General features: G+C 34.4%; 1 protein-coding gene across 1 annotated transcript; it reads right to left on the bottom strand.

Annotated features, from left to right (window-relative positions):
- Positions 1 to 3623: 3623 nt before the first annotated feature.
- Positions 3624 to 13710, bottom strand: LOC114292772 (uncharacterized). Its single transcript, XM_028236799.2, has 3 exons — positions 13302 to 13710; positions 13091 to 13196; positions 3624 to 3902 (listed from the first exon to the last, which is right to left on the bottom strand). The coding sequence occupies exons 1-3, from the start codon at positions 13461 to 13463 to the stop codon at positions 3820 to 3822; spliced, it is 351 nt and encodes a 116-aa protein (XP_028092600.1). The 5' UTR covers positions 13464 to 13710; the 3' UTR covers positions 3624 to 3819.
- Positions 13711 to 14141: the final 431 nt, after the last annotated feature.

Below are 14141 nucleotides of genomic sequence, written 5' to 3'. Positions count from 1 at the left end.
AGATAGCAATAAAAAAAATTGTGATTTGTATGATTGAAGTTATCTCATTTTGTTCATAATTTGATTTTTTTAATATGATTGAAGTTAGATAAACATAAACATTCACAAAAAGAAAAATGTGATTGTAGTTTGTTCAATACTTCTAAATAATCTTTTTATTTACTATTTTAATGGTTCTTTTTTTCAATTAATTTTTTTTATTATGAGAAAAATGTGATTGTAGTTAAATAGTATTAAAAAAAATGTGATTTGTATGATTGAAGTTATCTCCTTTTGTTTATAATTGGATTTTTTTAATATGATTGAAATTAGATAAACATAAACAATTACAAAAAGAAAAATGTGATTGTAGTTCGTTCAATACTTCTAAATAATTTTTTTATTTACTATTTTAATGGTTCTTTTTTTTAATTATTTTTTTTATTAGGAGAAAAAAAAAAAAGACAAAGTGATGAAATACAACCCGTGCATAGCACAGGTGATATGCTACTCTATACTATATATTAAGCAAAATGAGGTTTTTAACCCTAAGCCTTGTGAGAGCTCCAATCTCCCAATTAAAATTTCTTGATTTTTTGATTTAAAAAAAAAGCCTTAGCATTTATTAACTTCTCCCCGACCCCCAAGTCTTACCCTCATAATAATACTTTAATGCATTAAGAACAAGTATAAAAAAAATTCTTTGAAATCCAATACATATAAATTCCTTAAAAAGTCTCAACACATATTATTATTATCCCTCATAATAACACTTTAATGCATTAAGAACAAGCATAAAAAAATTTCTTGAAAAGCCCAACACATATGATTATTATCAAAATATTAAACTTTAATATAATATAATAAATAAATAAAAAGACATTTAATTATTTGAAAAGTCTAACACATATGATTATTATCAAAATATTAAACTTTAATATAATATAAAAAAGGAAAAAAAGAAGCCATTTAAAAACAAATATTTAAAAATCGCAATTCACATATATAGATAATTGTAAACACAATCCGTGCATAGCACGGGTAATATGCTAGTAACACTATAATAGAGAAGGGTCTCTGTATATGTGTTGGACTTTTCAAGAAATTTTTTTTATACTTGTTTTTAATATATTAAATGTTATTATGAGGGATAATAATCATATGTGTTGAGACTTTTTAAGGAATTCATATGTGTTGGATTTCAAAGAAATTTTTTTATACTTGTTCTTAATGCATTTAAATGTTATTATGAGGGTAAGATTTGGGGGTTGGGGAGAAGTTAATAAATACTAAGGTTTTTTTGTTTTTAAATAAAAAAATCAAGAAATTTAGATTGGGAGATTGGACCTCCCACAAGGTTTGGGGTTAAAAACCCATTTTTGCTTAATATATAGTATAGATTGTAAACACAATCCGTGTATAGCACGAATGATATGTTAGTTTATATATAAGGAAGGAAAATGCTAGAGGTCCCAAATTTTCTACCAAATAACCCCACACCCATGTGAGACATTTGGTCATTTGTTTGGTAAAAAATTTGGTATCCCTAGCATTATCCAGGAAGGAAAAAAAGGGTTTCTAACCCCAAGTCTTGTGGGAGTTTCAATATCACAATCTTAATTTTCTAAATTTTTGATTTTTTTTTTAAAAAAAAAATCCTCAACGTTTACTAACTTTTTCCAATTCACATGCTTTTTCACATGCCTGTATTTATTGATTTGGTCAAAATTTTTTGATCAGTATTTATTAACTTTTTCCAATCCACATGCCTTCTGAGAGCTTTAGTCAAAATCCCCTCATGCAAATAATTATAGATACAACCCGTACATAATTATTGTATTTTTTAACTTCTCTCATACATTATGATTAGCGATAAGATTGTTAAATTATTTTTATAAATTTTTTAAAAAATATAATTTTATATATTAAAAAAAATATAAATATTTATAATTATTCCATACATTTACATCAGCGCTAGACTAATAAATAAATAAATGAAAAAGGTGTCAGCCAAAAGGAGTAAAGAGAATCCGAAAGGCCCATAGAATCCAATACTACTTTTCTGTGTGCTGCTGATTAGTCGCATTGGAGGGCTTGGGAATCAGAGTCACAGAGATAGCAAAGCGAAAAATTATGCTGTGATTTTGGGGCAAGACGTTTTAATTTAATATTATTAGTTAAAATTATAAAATTTAATATTATTTATTACGGTTGTGGGAGACAATTTTGATAAATATCAAGTGCTGAGCTGCTATTATCTTACTCTTTTCGTTTTAAAATATTAATTATTTTATTTTATTTTTTATTATCTAAAAATATTAATCTATTTTTAAAAATGAAAGACTAAAATAATATTAATTTTTTATTTTATTTTTAAAAAAAAATTTGTTAATAACACAAAAAATACAATTATAATAATTAATATTCTTCAAAAAATATATTATCAAAGAGTAATTTTAAAAATTAATTTTTTTAAAATACAATAATTGTACTATTAAAAAAAAGTTGAACTCGCCAAACGATATTATTATGTTGAGATGGAAGTAAAAAATAAAAAATAAAAACAAAAGTGATAAGTTGTTTAGAACATCTCCTTGACCCTCTCTTGCACACTTGTTGAAAAGAGAGTTGGGATCACATCCCAGTGGTACAACTAGTAGTTTGGCCCCTGTTCTTTTCTTTTTTTTTTTTTTTTTTTTTTGGTAATATTAGGAATATAAAATTTTTTACTAAATAAGTGATCAAAAACCTCACATGAGTGTGAGGTCTTTATAAATCTCACACCTATGTGAGACATTTGATCATTTATTTAGTAGAAATTTGATAATTTATTTGGTAGAAAATTTGGAACCTATAGGGTTTGGCGATGGTTTCTTTTAGTTAAAATAATTAATAAAGATAAAATAAATTAAAATCAACAATGTTGGGAAAACTTACACATTTACTAATAGTCTTACTAACACACTCACAAGTTTTGATAAGATCAACCATCACTTCGTATGAGATCTATATCAATTTGTGAGTGTGTTAGTAAAATTGTTAATATCCCTAACATTTTTCAATTAAAATAGTCAATAAAATAAAATATCACATTCAAATCATAATCATTTCACTTTTTTTTCTCACAACTATCAAATTAATTATAAAAAAAAAAAAAACTAACTTCTCAAACACAATTGTTTTTAATCAAATTACAATAATAAAAAAATCAAAAAATAAACTAAAATAATTAACTTTCCAAACCAGATAATGGTCCACACACAAATCCTCTCTTAGAATGAGACAGTTCTTTAGGCCCACTTATCTATTGTTGTAATTTTCTCCATCAGACTTCACCTTCCAGTCAAGCAAAAGAATGCAATTTTGTTGGTTTTATATGAGCTGTCTAGATTCAATTCATACCCTAAAATGTAAATTTTCTTTTTCTTTTTCTTTTTAATCAACAAGACAAAAAAGTAAATTTAACCACACCAGATCCATCAGCTTTGTCCCCCTCTGGCCATATTTGTTTGGGAAGATAGGATTAAGAGATAGCCAACAGAATTACCAAACAAGAACACTAGTGATTAATACAATCAATTTTGCACCACTATATTTCTGGATTTCAATGATAAACTGGCAAAACCCTAGAAAACACAACAAACTGAACCACCAGAATCCAAGTCCATTAAAAATTCAAACCAAATTTATGTCAAAACAAATATACAAGTTGAGCACAAGAATGTCTTGCTAGACATTTTTAAATGACAGGAGTCATCAATTACTACATACACACATGCTAGATTGGCAACAACACTATCACCATCGATGTTGCGGTCAGCATTTCCACAATCACCATGCTCAGCCAGATTTGAACAGCAATACAGCTTTTGAGTCCAAATAGAAGTACACAAAGTGATTTGTCTCATGAGTCACATAAGAACCTACCACAAGAAAACCATGAAAATAAAATGGTTGCTTTCATGAAATTAGGAAAAGTAGAATCAACTGAACAAGACAATTACCAAAAAAGAGAAGAAAAACAAAGAAAAACAAAAAATACAACAAAAGGAGTTCTCTGCCTATTAGCACTTGCCATCACACAAAAGACAAACCGCTAATACATATTACGAAAGCAATCCGTCACTAACCCTATTTACATATTCATTCATTTTCTCCTGTCACTAGCCATTACCTGTACTAGAACAATGAAACTACTACTATTATTAAAAAAACATAATACTAATAGAACCAAAAGAGAAAGAAACCGTGTCATAGAATTGTTACAACATGATAATGGAGCAACTAAATGTCCAGCTTATTTGAACAGTAATCCGTGTTTGTCTGTGAGGTAACAGACCAGAAGCTCCAGATCACTACAATTATTTGATCAATTCACATATAGGCTAATTTGAAAGAATCAATACCAAATAACCTATGAAACATTGGAAGGATACATGTGCAACTGGTAGATGTTTTCCTTCCACAATGATATTATAATGTTCAATGAAAAACATGATTTTCAATTTCAAATCACAGGACCAGATCTCCTCGAAATCAATACTCAAGTTCAAAATTCAAATCTTACATTAATTTCTAACGTTTAACACTTGTGTTCTTCAATTTAAAGCACCACTGCAATTGTAAGCTAAATTTTAGGAGGGTGAGAATTACGTGGACAGCTGCATAGGCACATATTGTTAGCATTATATATTATTATTTGGCTTATTATTTTGTAATTATTTTATGCCTTAGGGCTCCTTTGTAATTATTAATCTTCATTAATATAAATAAGGGATGATATTCTAATTATTCTCTAATCTTGGAATTCTCTAAAAATAACATGGTATCAGAGCAAAACCCTAAAACCTAAATTCCTCACCTATACAATTGTCAATCGCCACTACAAAGCCAAGTGTCACACCCCTTTGACACACAGAGCCAGTCGACACACACAGAGCCACCACAAAGCCAGTCGTTGGGCTCTTCCAGCCCAGTCGACCACTGCCGTCAGGCCTCCTGGCCTTAGCGTCGTTGGCGAGGGACGAGAAAGGGTGAGTCGTCGTCTATCCCTGTTGTCTGTCCCTATCGACACCTAAACGTCTGCTTCACTGAGTTACGTGATATGTAAGTTAAGTTACATTCTGTGGTCTGTATTCAACAACTAAACCTCTGCTTCGTTTTTCCCCCTTAATCTTTAAAAAAAAAAATGTAGTAAAGAAAAAAAAAAAACACACAAAAGAAAAAAAAGGGTTGATGAAATTTTTAAGTCTTTAATTTTTCTTAGTAGTCATTGTGTTTGTATTCCTCCACCTTTCGGGTTTGTGTTTGGCACTAGTTTTGTTAAGGGTTCGGTGGTACAGTATATCTATGGCAGATTCTACCGGCATGTCCATTACTTCTCGAACACCTAGGAGTGAGAGTTTCCCTATACCTACTACAATGACTGATAATCCTAACCCTAGTCTTAAAATCACTACCTCTCTATTCAATGGTCAGAACTATCTCGCGTGGTCATAGAGTTTGACTATGTTTTTAAAAAGCAGAGGGAAGATGGGATATGTGGATGGCAGGATACAGGCACCTAGCACAACTAACCCGAGTTATGACCAATGGGAGATTACCAACTCTTTGATTATGGGTTGACTTATTCATTCGATGGTGCCAGACATTAGCGATGGCTACTTATCTATGGAGACTACCCAAAATGTTTGGGATGCTATGGCTACCACCTATTCTCGCAAAGGGAATTTCTCACAAGCATTTGAGTTACGCCGCTCTATTGAGAGCTCTGTTCAGGGGGACCAGATGGTTCTTCAGTACTTCACCTTCCTCACCAATGGCTAGAAATGCTTTGATCACCTGTAGGACTATAAGCCTGTTTGCACTGCTGATTTAGTCGGGTACTGGAAGTTTATTGCACAGGAAAGGGTCTTTAAGTTTCTAGCCGGTCTCAACGTGGAGTATGATCCGGTTCAGAGTAACTAGGTTACTATCCTACTCAAAAAGGGTACAAGTGTTGTGTTACCACCCTCCTCGTAAGTGGTTTGTGTCCATGGATGTCACTTTCTTTGAGTCTCAGTCCTATTTCTTGTCATCTCTGGTGTCACAGTCCTCCCTGTAAGGGGAGCCTTGGTGTGAAGCGATTCCTATGATTCCTATGGTAGAACCAGTTGTTCTTGCACCACAACCTCTTACTAGTGGGACTACAGAACCCAATGTCACCAAGGATAGAGAAGGGCAAGTTTATGTCAGGGACAAAGACAGATAAAAAGTTAACTGAATACAAGAGACCACTTCTGCTCCTCCACTGCCATCTCCTGCTTTTGATGATAGTCCAGGTAACTTTGAATCTCGAGTCCATTGATCTTAATGTTCCTATTGCCAAGAGAAAGGGTGTGAGATCTTGTACTCAACATCCTATCTCACATTTTGTGTCCTACTCTCATTTGTCATCCTCATATTGAGCGTTTGTATCAAATATTTCCTCTGTTAGCATTCCTAACCATTTTCAGGATGCTCTTGCTACCTCTGAGTGAAAACTTGCCATGATTAAGGAAATGAAAGCACTTAAGAAGAATGACACTTGGGAATTGACTGAGTTACCTATGGGCAAACAACCTGTGGGATGCAAATGGGTATATACTGTGAAACACAAAGCGGATGGTTCTATTGAGCGTTACAATGTAAGATTTATGGCAAAAGGGTTCACTTGGACATATGGTGTTGACTATCAGGAGACCTTTGCACCCGTGGCTAAGATGAATTCAGTTAGAGTACTTCTCTCTCTAGCAGCTAATCTAGATTGGCCACTTCATCAGTTTGATGTAAAGAATGCCTTTCTCCATGGTGACCTCAAAGAAGAGATATATATAGACATTCCTCCTGGTTTTGAGGATCATCAGACAGAAGGCAAAGTATGCAAGCTTCAAAAGTCATTATATGATCTCAAAAAGTCTCCCAGGGCTTGGTTTGAGAGATTCACTTAGGCTATGCTTAAATATGGCCTCAAACAAAGTCAGGGCAGATCACACCTTATTTGTGAAACATTCCTCATGTGGTAAGACTACAACACTTATTGTTTATGTAGATGACATAGTTCTTACGAGCGATGATAGTGAGGAAATAATTCTGTTGAAGAAATATTTAGCCAGTGAGTTTGAAATCAAAGACTTGGGAAGCTTGAAGTATTTTCTGGGAATTGAAGTTGCCCGCTCCAAGGATGGGATATTTATCTCACAGAGACAGTATGTGCTTGACCTGTTGAAGGAAACTAGGATGCTTAACTGCAAGGCCTGTGACACTCCATTGAAATCCAATAAAAAATTGGGGGATAATGAAGGAGGAGAAACTGCTGATAGGAGGAGCTATCAGCGATTAGTGGGTAAGCTCATTTACCTATCTCACTCCCGTCATGATATTGGCCCTGTTTGGTACAGCTTAATTTCAGCTTATTTCAGCTTTCAGCTTAATTTAAGCTATTTTGATGTGTTTGGTTTAGCTTATAGCTTATAGCTTATAGCTTTGTGTAAGTCAGAAAACAGCTTATTCTTTGAGTGGGGCAGGAGATGCTTTAAGAATAAGCTGGAAATCAGCTTAAGCTGAAAGTTATAAGCTATAAGCTGTTTAGGCATAAGCTATAAGCACTTTCCCACAGCTCTACCAAACAGGGCCATTATTGTTGTTGTCAGTGTGGTTAGCCAGTTTATGCATGCTCCTCATCAGATTCACTTCGAGGTTGTCATGAGAATTTTGAGGTACTTGAAGTCTGCTCTTGGTAAGGGTCTTTATTTTTCAAAGTATGATCTTTTCGTGTGGAAGCCTATACAGATGCTGACTGTGCTGGATCAATAACTGATAGGAGATCGACTTTAGGGTATTGCACCTTTGTTAGAGGCAACCTAGTTACTTGGAGGAGTAAGAAACAGAATGTGGTTGCCAGGTTAAGTGCAGAAGTTAAGTTTAGAACTATGGCACAAGGGGTGTGTAATAACTCGGATTCTAATTACTATCGGATTGGTGTAACTTGGTGCCCCATCACCTTAAAACTTGTATGATTGTCGGACTCTTGATATTGATGGTTTGGTAAGTGAACTTTAAATATTATAATTGAGAATCCTTGGGTGATGTTTGGAACCTTGATTAAAGTCTTAACAAGGTATTTAAGCAAGATTAGATCAAAAGTCCCAAATTTAAGTTTTTGTTTTTGACCAACCTTCACTCTTTTGCCCTTTTCTCTTTCCATACTTCGAATTTGGATGTAAGACTAGAACCATTGAAAAGCTTATTTCCGAGGCTTCGATTTGGACAAGAGAACGACCTAGAACGGAGTCCGGACAAGAGAGTTATGCCCGTTTGGATTTTAAGTTTTTGTGCTGGAAGCATGCTCGCTCGTGCGAGCTTTTCTTCGCTCGAGCAAACTACGCGATTTTCAGAGATTCTGGGAGCTTCTATTCTACGCTCAAGCCAAGCTTCCTTCGCTCGAGCAACCAGGTCACTAACAGACATTATAAAGTGACTTTTTGGCCTAAAAACTTTATTTTTATCCCTTTCTTCTCCTCCCATCCTCCAAACCCGAAACCCTAACCTTCCAAACCCTTGATTTCTCTTCTTTTTACCAAAGATTCACCCTAAATCTTTCAAGAAGGATGAAAAACAAGCATGGATCAAAACTTTTACCGATTGTTTTGTGATTTCATTGGAGTTCGAAGATGGGTCTTCATCCTTAGCTTCCAATCTTGAGGTAGGGATACTTTTACCCTAGTATTTCTTTATTTTGGAGGAATTTCATGATATTGTTATGACTTATGAGCTAATTTGAAGATCTTATTGGATTAAAACCATATTCACATGAATAAACCATTTTACTCGATATTGCTTAAAATTTCTTAAATCCTTTTGACAAAATATGTATATAAATGTTACTAAAACCCATATCTATGATGAAGGAGAAACCCCCAAAGTTGGTAAAACCCTAACTTTTCAAATTGAGTAGAAAACATTAAATTGAATGAAATTTTCTTTAATTCATGGAATATTATGAATAATCAAGAGATGAAAGATGTGAATGTTGATATGGTAAAAGAATTGTGACTTAGATATTATTATTCTTTGAATATTATGTGGTGTTTTATCTATTGTGATGATGGATGCTTGTTGATGGGACAAGATGTGATAGAATGGTTAATTGTGCATGAGTCCAAGTAAGAGTCGGTTTTGGAAAATGTGGTGTTGTGTTGGTACCCGCGCGCGGGGAGGTTAAAAGGTGCCCAAATGCCCTGTCTAGACTTATCGCTGGACGAATATGGAAAAGATGTTTTTGGGTGTGCACACAGTCTTGCCATATTGTAGTCGGCGAAAGTGAAAAAAATGATGGTTTTCTTGAGGAGCCCACTTCCCGCCGTATAATAGTCTGCAAATGTGGGAATGGTTTTTGAAACTAAAGCAATTTGTATTGGACTCTTACATGGGACTCATGGTTTGTTTTCCTTTGATGTGATTGTTCAAATGTTGTGTTGTAAAGGTGTGAAATGTAATTATCCATGCTAAATCGTTGTGTATTTATATAATTAGTGAAGATTACATGTGTTCATGACTCCTTATTATGTTTTGTCTCAAGAATGCCATAAATTTATTCGAATGATTAAATACTTAGTTAAATGTATTCCTACTGGGCATAGAGCTCACCTCTATTTTATTTTTCAGGAAATAATATTGTACCACTACAGTGGTGACTTGAAGTAAGCTGTGTCAGGATAGACAGTTGAGAATATTTTGCTGTAAAGACTTATAGTTTTGTACTAAGGCTGTTAGACTTATTTTGTTGTTGTCTTGTACACCCTTGGGGTTCTTCTTTTGTAATTGTCATTTTGTTTGTAGAACTTGGGATTGGGTATGAGGTTTTATGGACATGTAAATGTGGAAGTTGTAAAATTCATCACCTTAGTTTAATGAACAAGTTGGCTCTTGGAGTAAATTGTTATATTGGTTGTGATGGATTCATGTATGAAATAACATTGAAGGGTGTGTGAGCTCTTATGGATTAAGTTATTGTTAAGTGATCTAGGTATTGATCAGATGGATTCCATGCGGTTATACTGTGATAATAAGGCCGTTATCAACATCGCTCACAATCAGGTTCAACATGACAGGACAAAGCATGTTGAGATTGATCGCCACTTCATTAAGGAGAAACTCACTAGTGGCACTATATGTACTCCCTTTGTGCAGTCTGAAAAACAACTTGTTGACATCCTCACCAAGGGAGTTGGGAGTAAGTCATTTCATGACATCTTAGGCAAGCTGAGTATGAGAGATATCTTCGCACCAGCTTAAGGGGGAGTGTTAGCATTATATATTATTATTTGGGTTATTATTTTGTAATTACTCTATGCCTTAGGGCTCCCTTGTAATTATTAATCTTCATTAATATAAATAGGGGATGATATCCTAATTATTCCCTAATCTTGAAATTCTCTAAAAATAACACATATTACCCCAGAAAATGAGCTTTAAAATATCTTGAACAGAAAAAATCCAGACCCATGAAAACTACTCAACAATCAGCACCTAGCATCTCTGTGTGCATAACAACATAAACACAACAAACAATAAACTGAGCGCAACAATATATTATACACAATAAACTGTGTTTGTAAAACACATTGTGTGGATGCATCTTCTAAGATTGAAACATCAATTATTACATTAACTCATGCACTTGTAAGAAATTTTGAACTACTTGATTTTCATGATTGGAATAATACAATCCATCCTAATATTTCACAGCAACTTTGCGACCACTGTTAAGGCTTGGCCTGATGCTTCACTAATTAGAGATGCACCTTTCCAAAACTTTGGCAATCCAGAGTTGGCCAATTGGCAGCCCAAACTGTGCCCTGATAAGAAGCATGCAACACCCGTTCAATGTTGTCATACATTTATGCAAATATACTGTCACAAGGTCTTGGTAGAACTCAGCCTCAAAAGCTAGCTTTTGAGCTGAAGATGCCCTCACGCTTATATATTGCACATTACTTTCGTACCTAGACGACGTAGGATGTCACTTCACACCCTCCTTCACATGCAATGTGCTTAAAGCATCTCCAATGGTCCAAGCCAAAATGGCTTTGCCAAAGTTATTTTTTGGCTTGCTACAGTGCACAAAAGTCAATTTTTGGCTATACCACTCCAATGGAGACTTGCCAGTTTGGCACAATCATTTGCCAAATTCAACTAAATTTTTTTTTTTCTTTTTCTAGTCGCTGGATGCTCTTTGCCCTCGTATCTCTTTCTCCTTCCTTCATTTAGCATCAAGATGGCTTTGCCAAACCTAGAGCCAAATTTGGCTCAAAGTTTGACTTTGCAATTTTTTGGCTAGAGCAATGACACACCATTGCAGCACCAATTTTGTGAAGCTAAGCCATTTTTTTGACTTTGGCATGACTAGTAGCACAACCATTGGAGATGCTCTTACTTGACAACACCTGCTTCATCTAGGCTCTAATACCATGTCAACACCTGCTTCATCTAGGCTCTAATACCATGTCACAAGGTATTGGGTAACTCAAACCCAAAGCTGATGGTGGCCTCACACTTACTTACTTGATGCACATTGCTTTCGTACACCATAAGATATGGGACTTTACTTCATATACTCTCTCAAATTACGATTTAAAAAATAATAACTACTTTAGGTGGAAAATATGTATAGAACAACTTTGCACATATGAAATAATTTTTAAAAAAACTTGAGTTCGGTAAATTACCCTATATTGCTACTTGTAGAGAAAATGTTTTAAAAAATTATGTATGGCTTAGGAGTCCACTTACCAAATATTTTTTGCACTTGAAAAAAAAAACCCTTGTCAATAGTCATTTTTACTGTTTACTTACCAAATGCATTAATAATACAACAAATATTATTGCATCATCCGGTTTGGTTTGCTTAAATAACAAAACAAAAAAAAAATTGGGCTGGACTTCACCAAGAATTAAGTTTGGGCCGAGCTTGACAGAAGGCATTGAGACATCGGCAAATCAATCCAATTCAAGCTTGATTTAAATATTTTTGATAAATCGGAAATCGTAGTTTCGAAAGGGATATTTCCATGACAAGACCTGAATTATTGACCTCCTAATAAGATAAAAGGTATTGGAGCACTAACTGGTTCCGATTTGAAATCAAATATATATTCTTTTTTTGTAATATCTCCTTATTACTTCTCACTACACTCATTAGTAAAAACATGCACATGAACAACCAAAAATAAAGAAATCTATGCTTGTTATCAATCTATGGAGAAGAAAATAAGGGTTGCCTGCCCTCAGGGCTGGCCCTGATGGTGGTATACCCTTCTCTCTTGTATAGATATGGACACCATAATTGTGGGTTACACATGTATGAGTGAAAGAGAGGAGTACACCACCATGGTATACCCATTATACGGAATACCACCCCAAAGCTTAGATTGTTCTCTTTCTTATCTTTTTTATTATCAATCGATAGGAGAGTTTTTACAAATATAATAAATATTTACATCATTAAATAGAGTAGTACTACTAACCCCAACAGTTAAGTCAAACAATAAACTAAGCCCAACAACCACTACAAACTACATACAACCCCAATAACGGGAAAGAAATAAACCACCACAAAACATACCAAACACCTCTCCATAAAAGTTGAGACCTCACACCAACTACGTACAAACCCAATAACGGGAAAGAAATAAACCACCATAAAACATACCAAACACCTCTCCATAAGAGTTGAGACCTCACACCACAACATGTGTCACACAACCACTGGACCTGACACCACGAAATACCACCTCAAAGCTTAGATTGTTCTTCACATACATCGATATATTTACGTATATAGACACAGAGACCAACAGAAAGGAAAGGGGGCAATTTATGCAACTTCTGATCATACAAGAATAAGGAAGTTAGATTCCAAACAAGCCTAGATCTATACCATCATACCCAAATATCAGAAAAGGAATCAAATGTATCCACATATACAACTATACAGAGTTCAGATAAATACCAATTTAATTTGTTAAATTCGAAAGAATTATCCTAAAAATCAGAACAAAAAGAAAGATTGATAGGGTTTAATTTATTTTACCGAAATTTTTGCCGACAATACAATGCCAGGTAGGGCCATGCTTCCTGTCGAACTCCTTCTTTATTTGCTCAGCCACATCTTTCTCTACATTGTGTTTCTCAAACGCCTATACATATACATATACATATACATATAGATACAGATACGTATAAGCAAATCAATCAGTGAAATTTGAAGAGCAAAGCAAAAAAATTGATAGAGAAGGGAATACTGAGATGGCAATGTCGATGGCTTCTTTCTGCAGATCGTCCTTCATGTCGGCGCTCTTGATGATGACCTTCTTCGCCTCCACCGCCGCCGAGAGCTTCCGATCATCGGCGGAGGGCTTGAGGACCAGAGCTCCGGCATTGAATCTCATCGCTTCTTCACTCATTTTGGATTTGATTAGAGAGAGAGAGAGAGAGAGAGAGAGAGAGCGCTATGAATCTATGATGAGATGAGTCGTGTTTGTGTGTGTGGTCTCTCCGATTTCCCTTTCACGACTGGTAGCTAGTCTCTCGAGTCTTGTTCATTTGATTTCAGCGCAGTGGTTTCTTTATTAATATTCTGTACGGACTATTTTTTTTTTCCCCCATCTTATTTTAAAACTGCAATAATGTCCCTTAAATAAATAAATAGAAAAAGATTATGGTACAAGTATATCAAAGTATATATACGGTACGCATTTTACAATTACAAAATAAATTGATATAATTTTATATTTTTTGAGTCATAACTAATTAGGGTTGTGCATAATACCGTCGAAACCGCTGAAACCGCCAAAACCGCACCGAACCGCACCGCCAAGGCAAATTTGTTATTATTTGTCAATTGAACCGCCGATTTTTGGTAAGAAAAATGGCAAATTCTAGTGACATTTTTATCAATCCGCTAGTTTCTATTTTTCTTCCAAACCGCACCGACCCGCACCGCTATTAAATCATGTTTTATAAGATTCTAAAAATTCTTTTTTACTTAAGTTTGTTTGTTGTTCTATACCTTAGAATATAGTATTACATTACTGCTCGAGGGGAATTCAAGATGTCAGTAATCCAAAATAAAGTTGGATTCC

The sequence above is a fragment of the Camellia sinensis genome, chromosome 6 (genome assembly GCF_055761805.1).
Source record: "Camellia sinensis isolate YWXY chromosome 6, ASM5576180v1, whole genome shotgun sequence".
NCBI lineage: Eukaryota > Viridiplantae > Streptophyta > Magnoliopsida > Ericales > Theaceae > Camellia > Camellia sinensis.
This window is presented reverse-complemented; position numbering and strand designations above follow the sequence as displayed.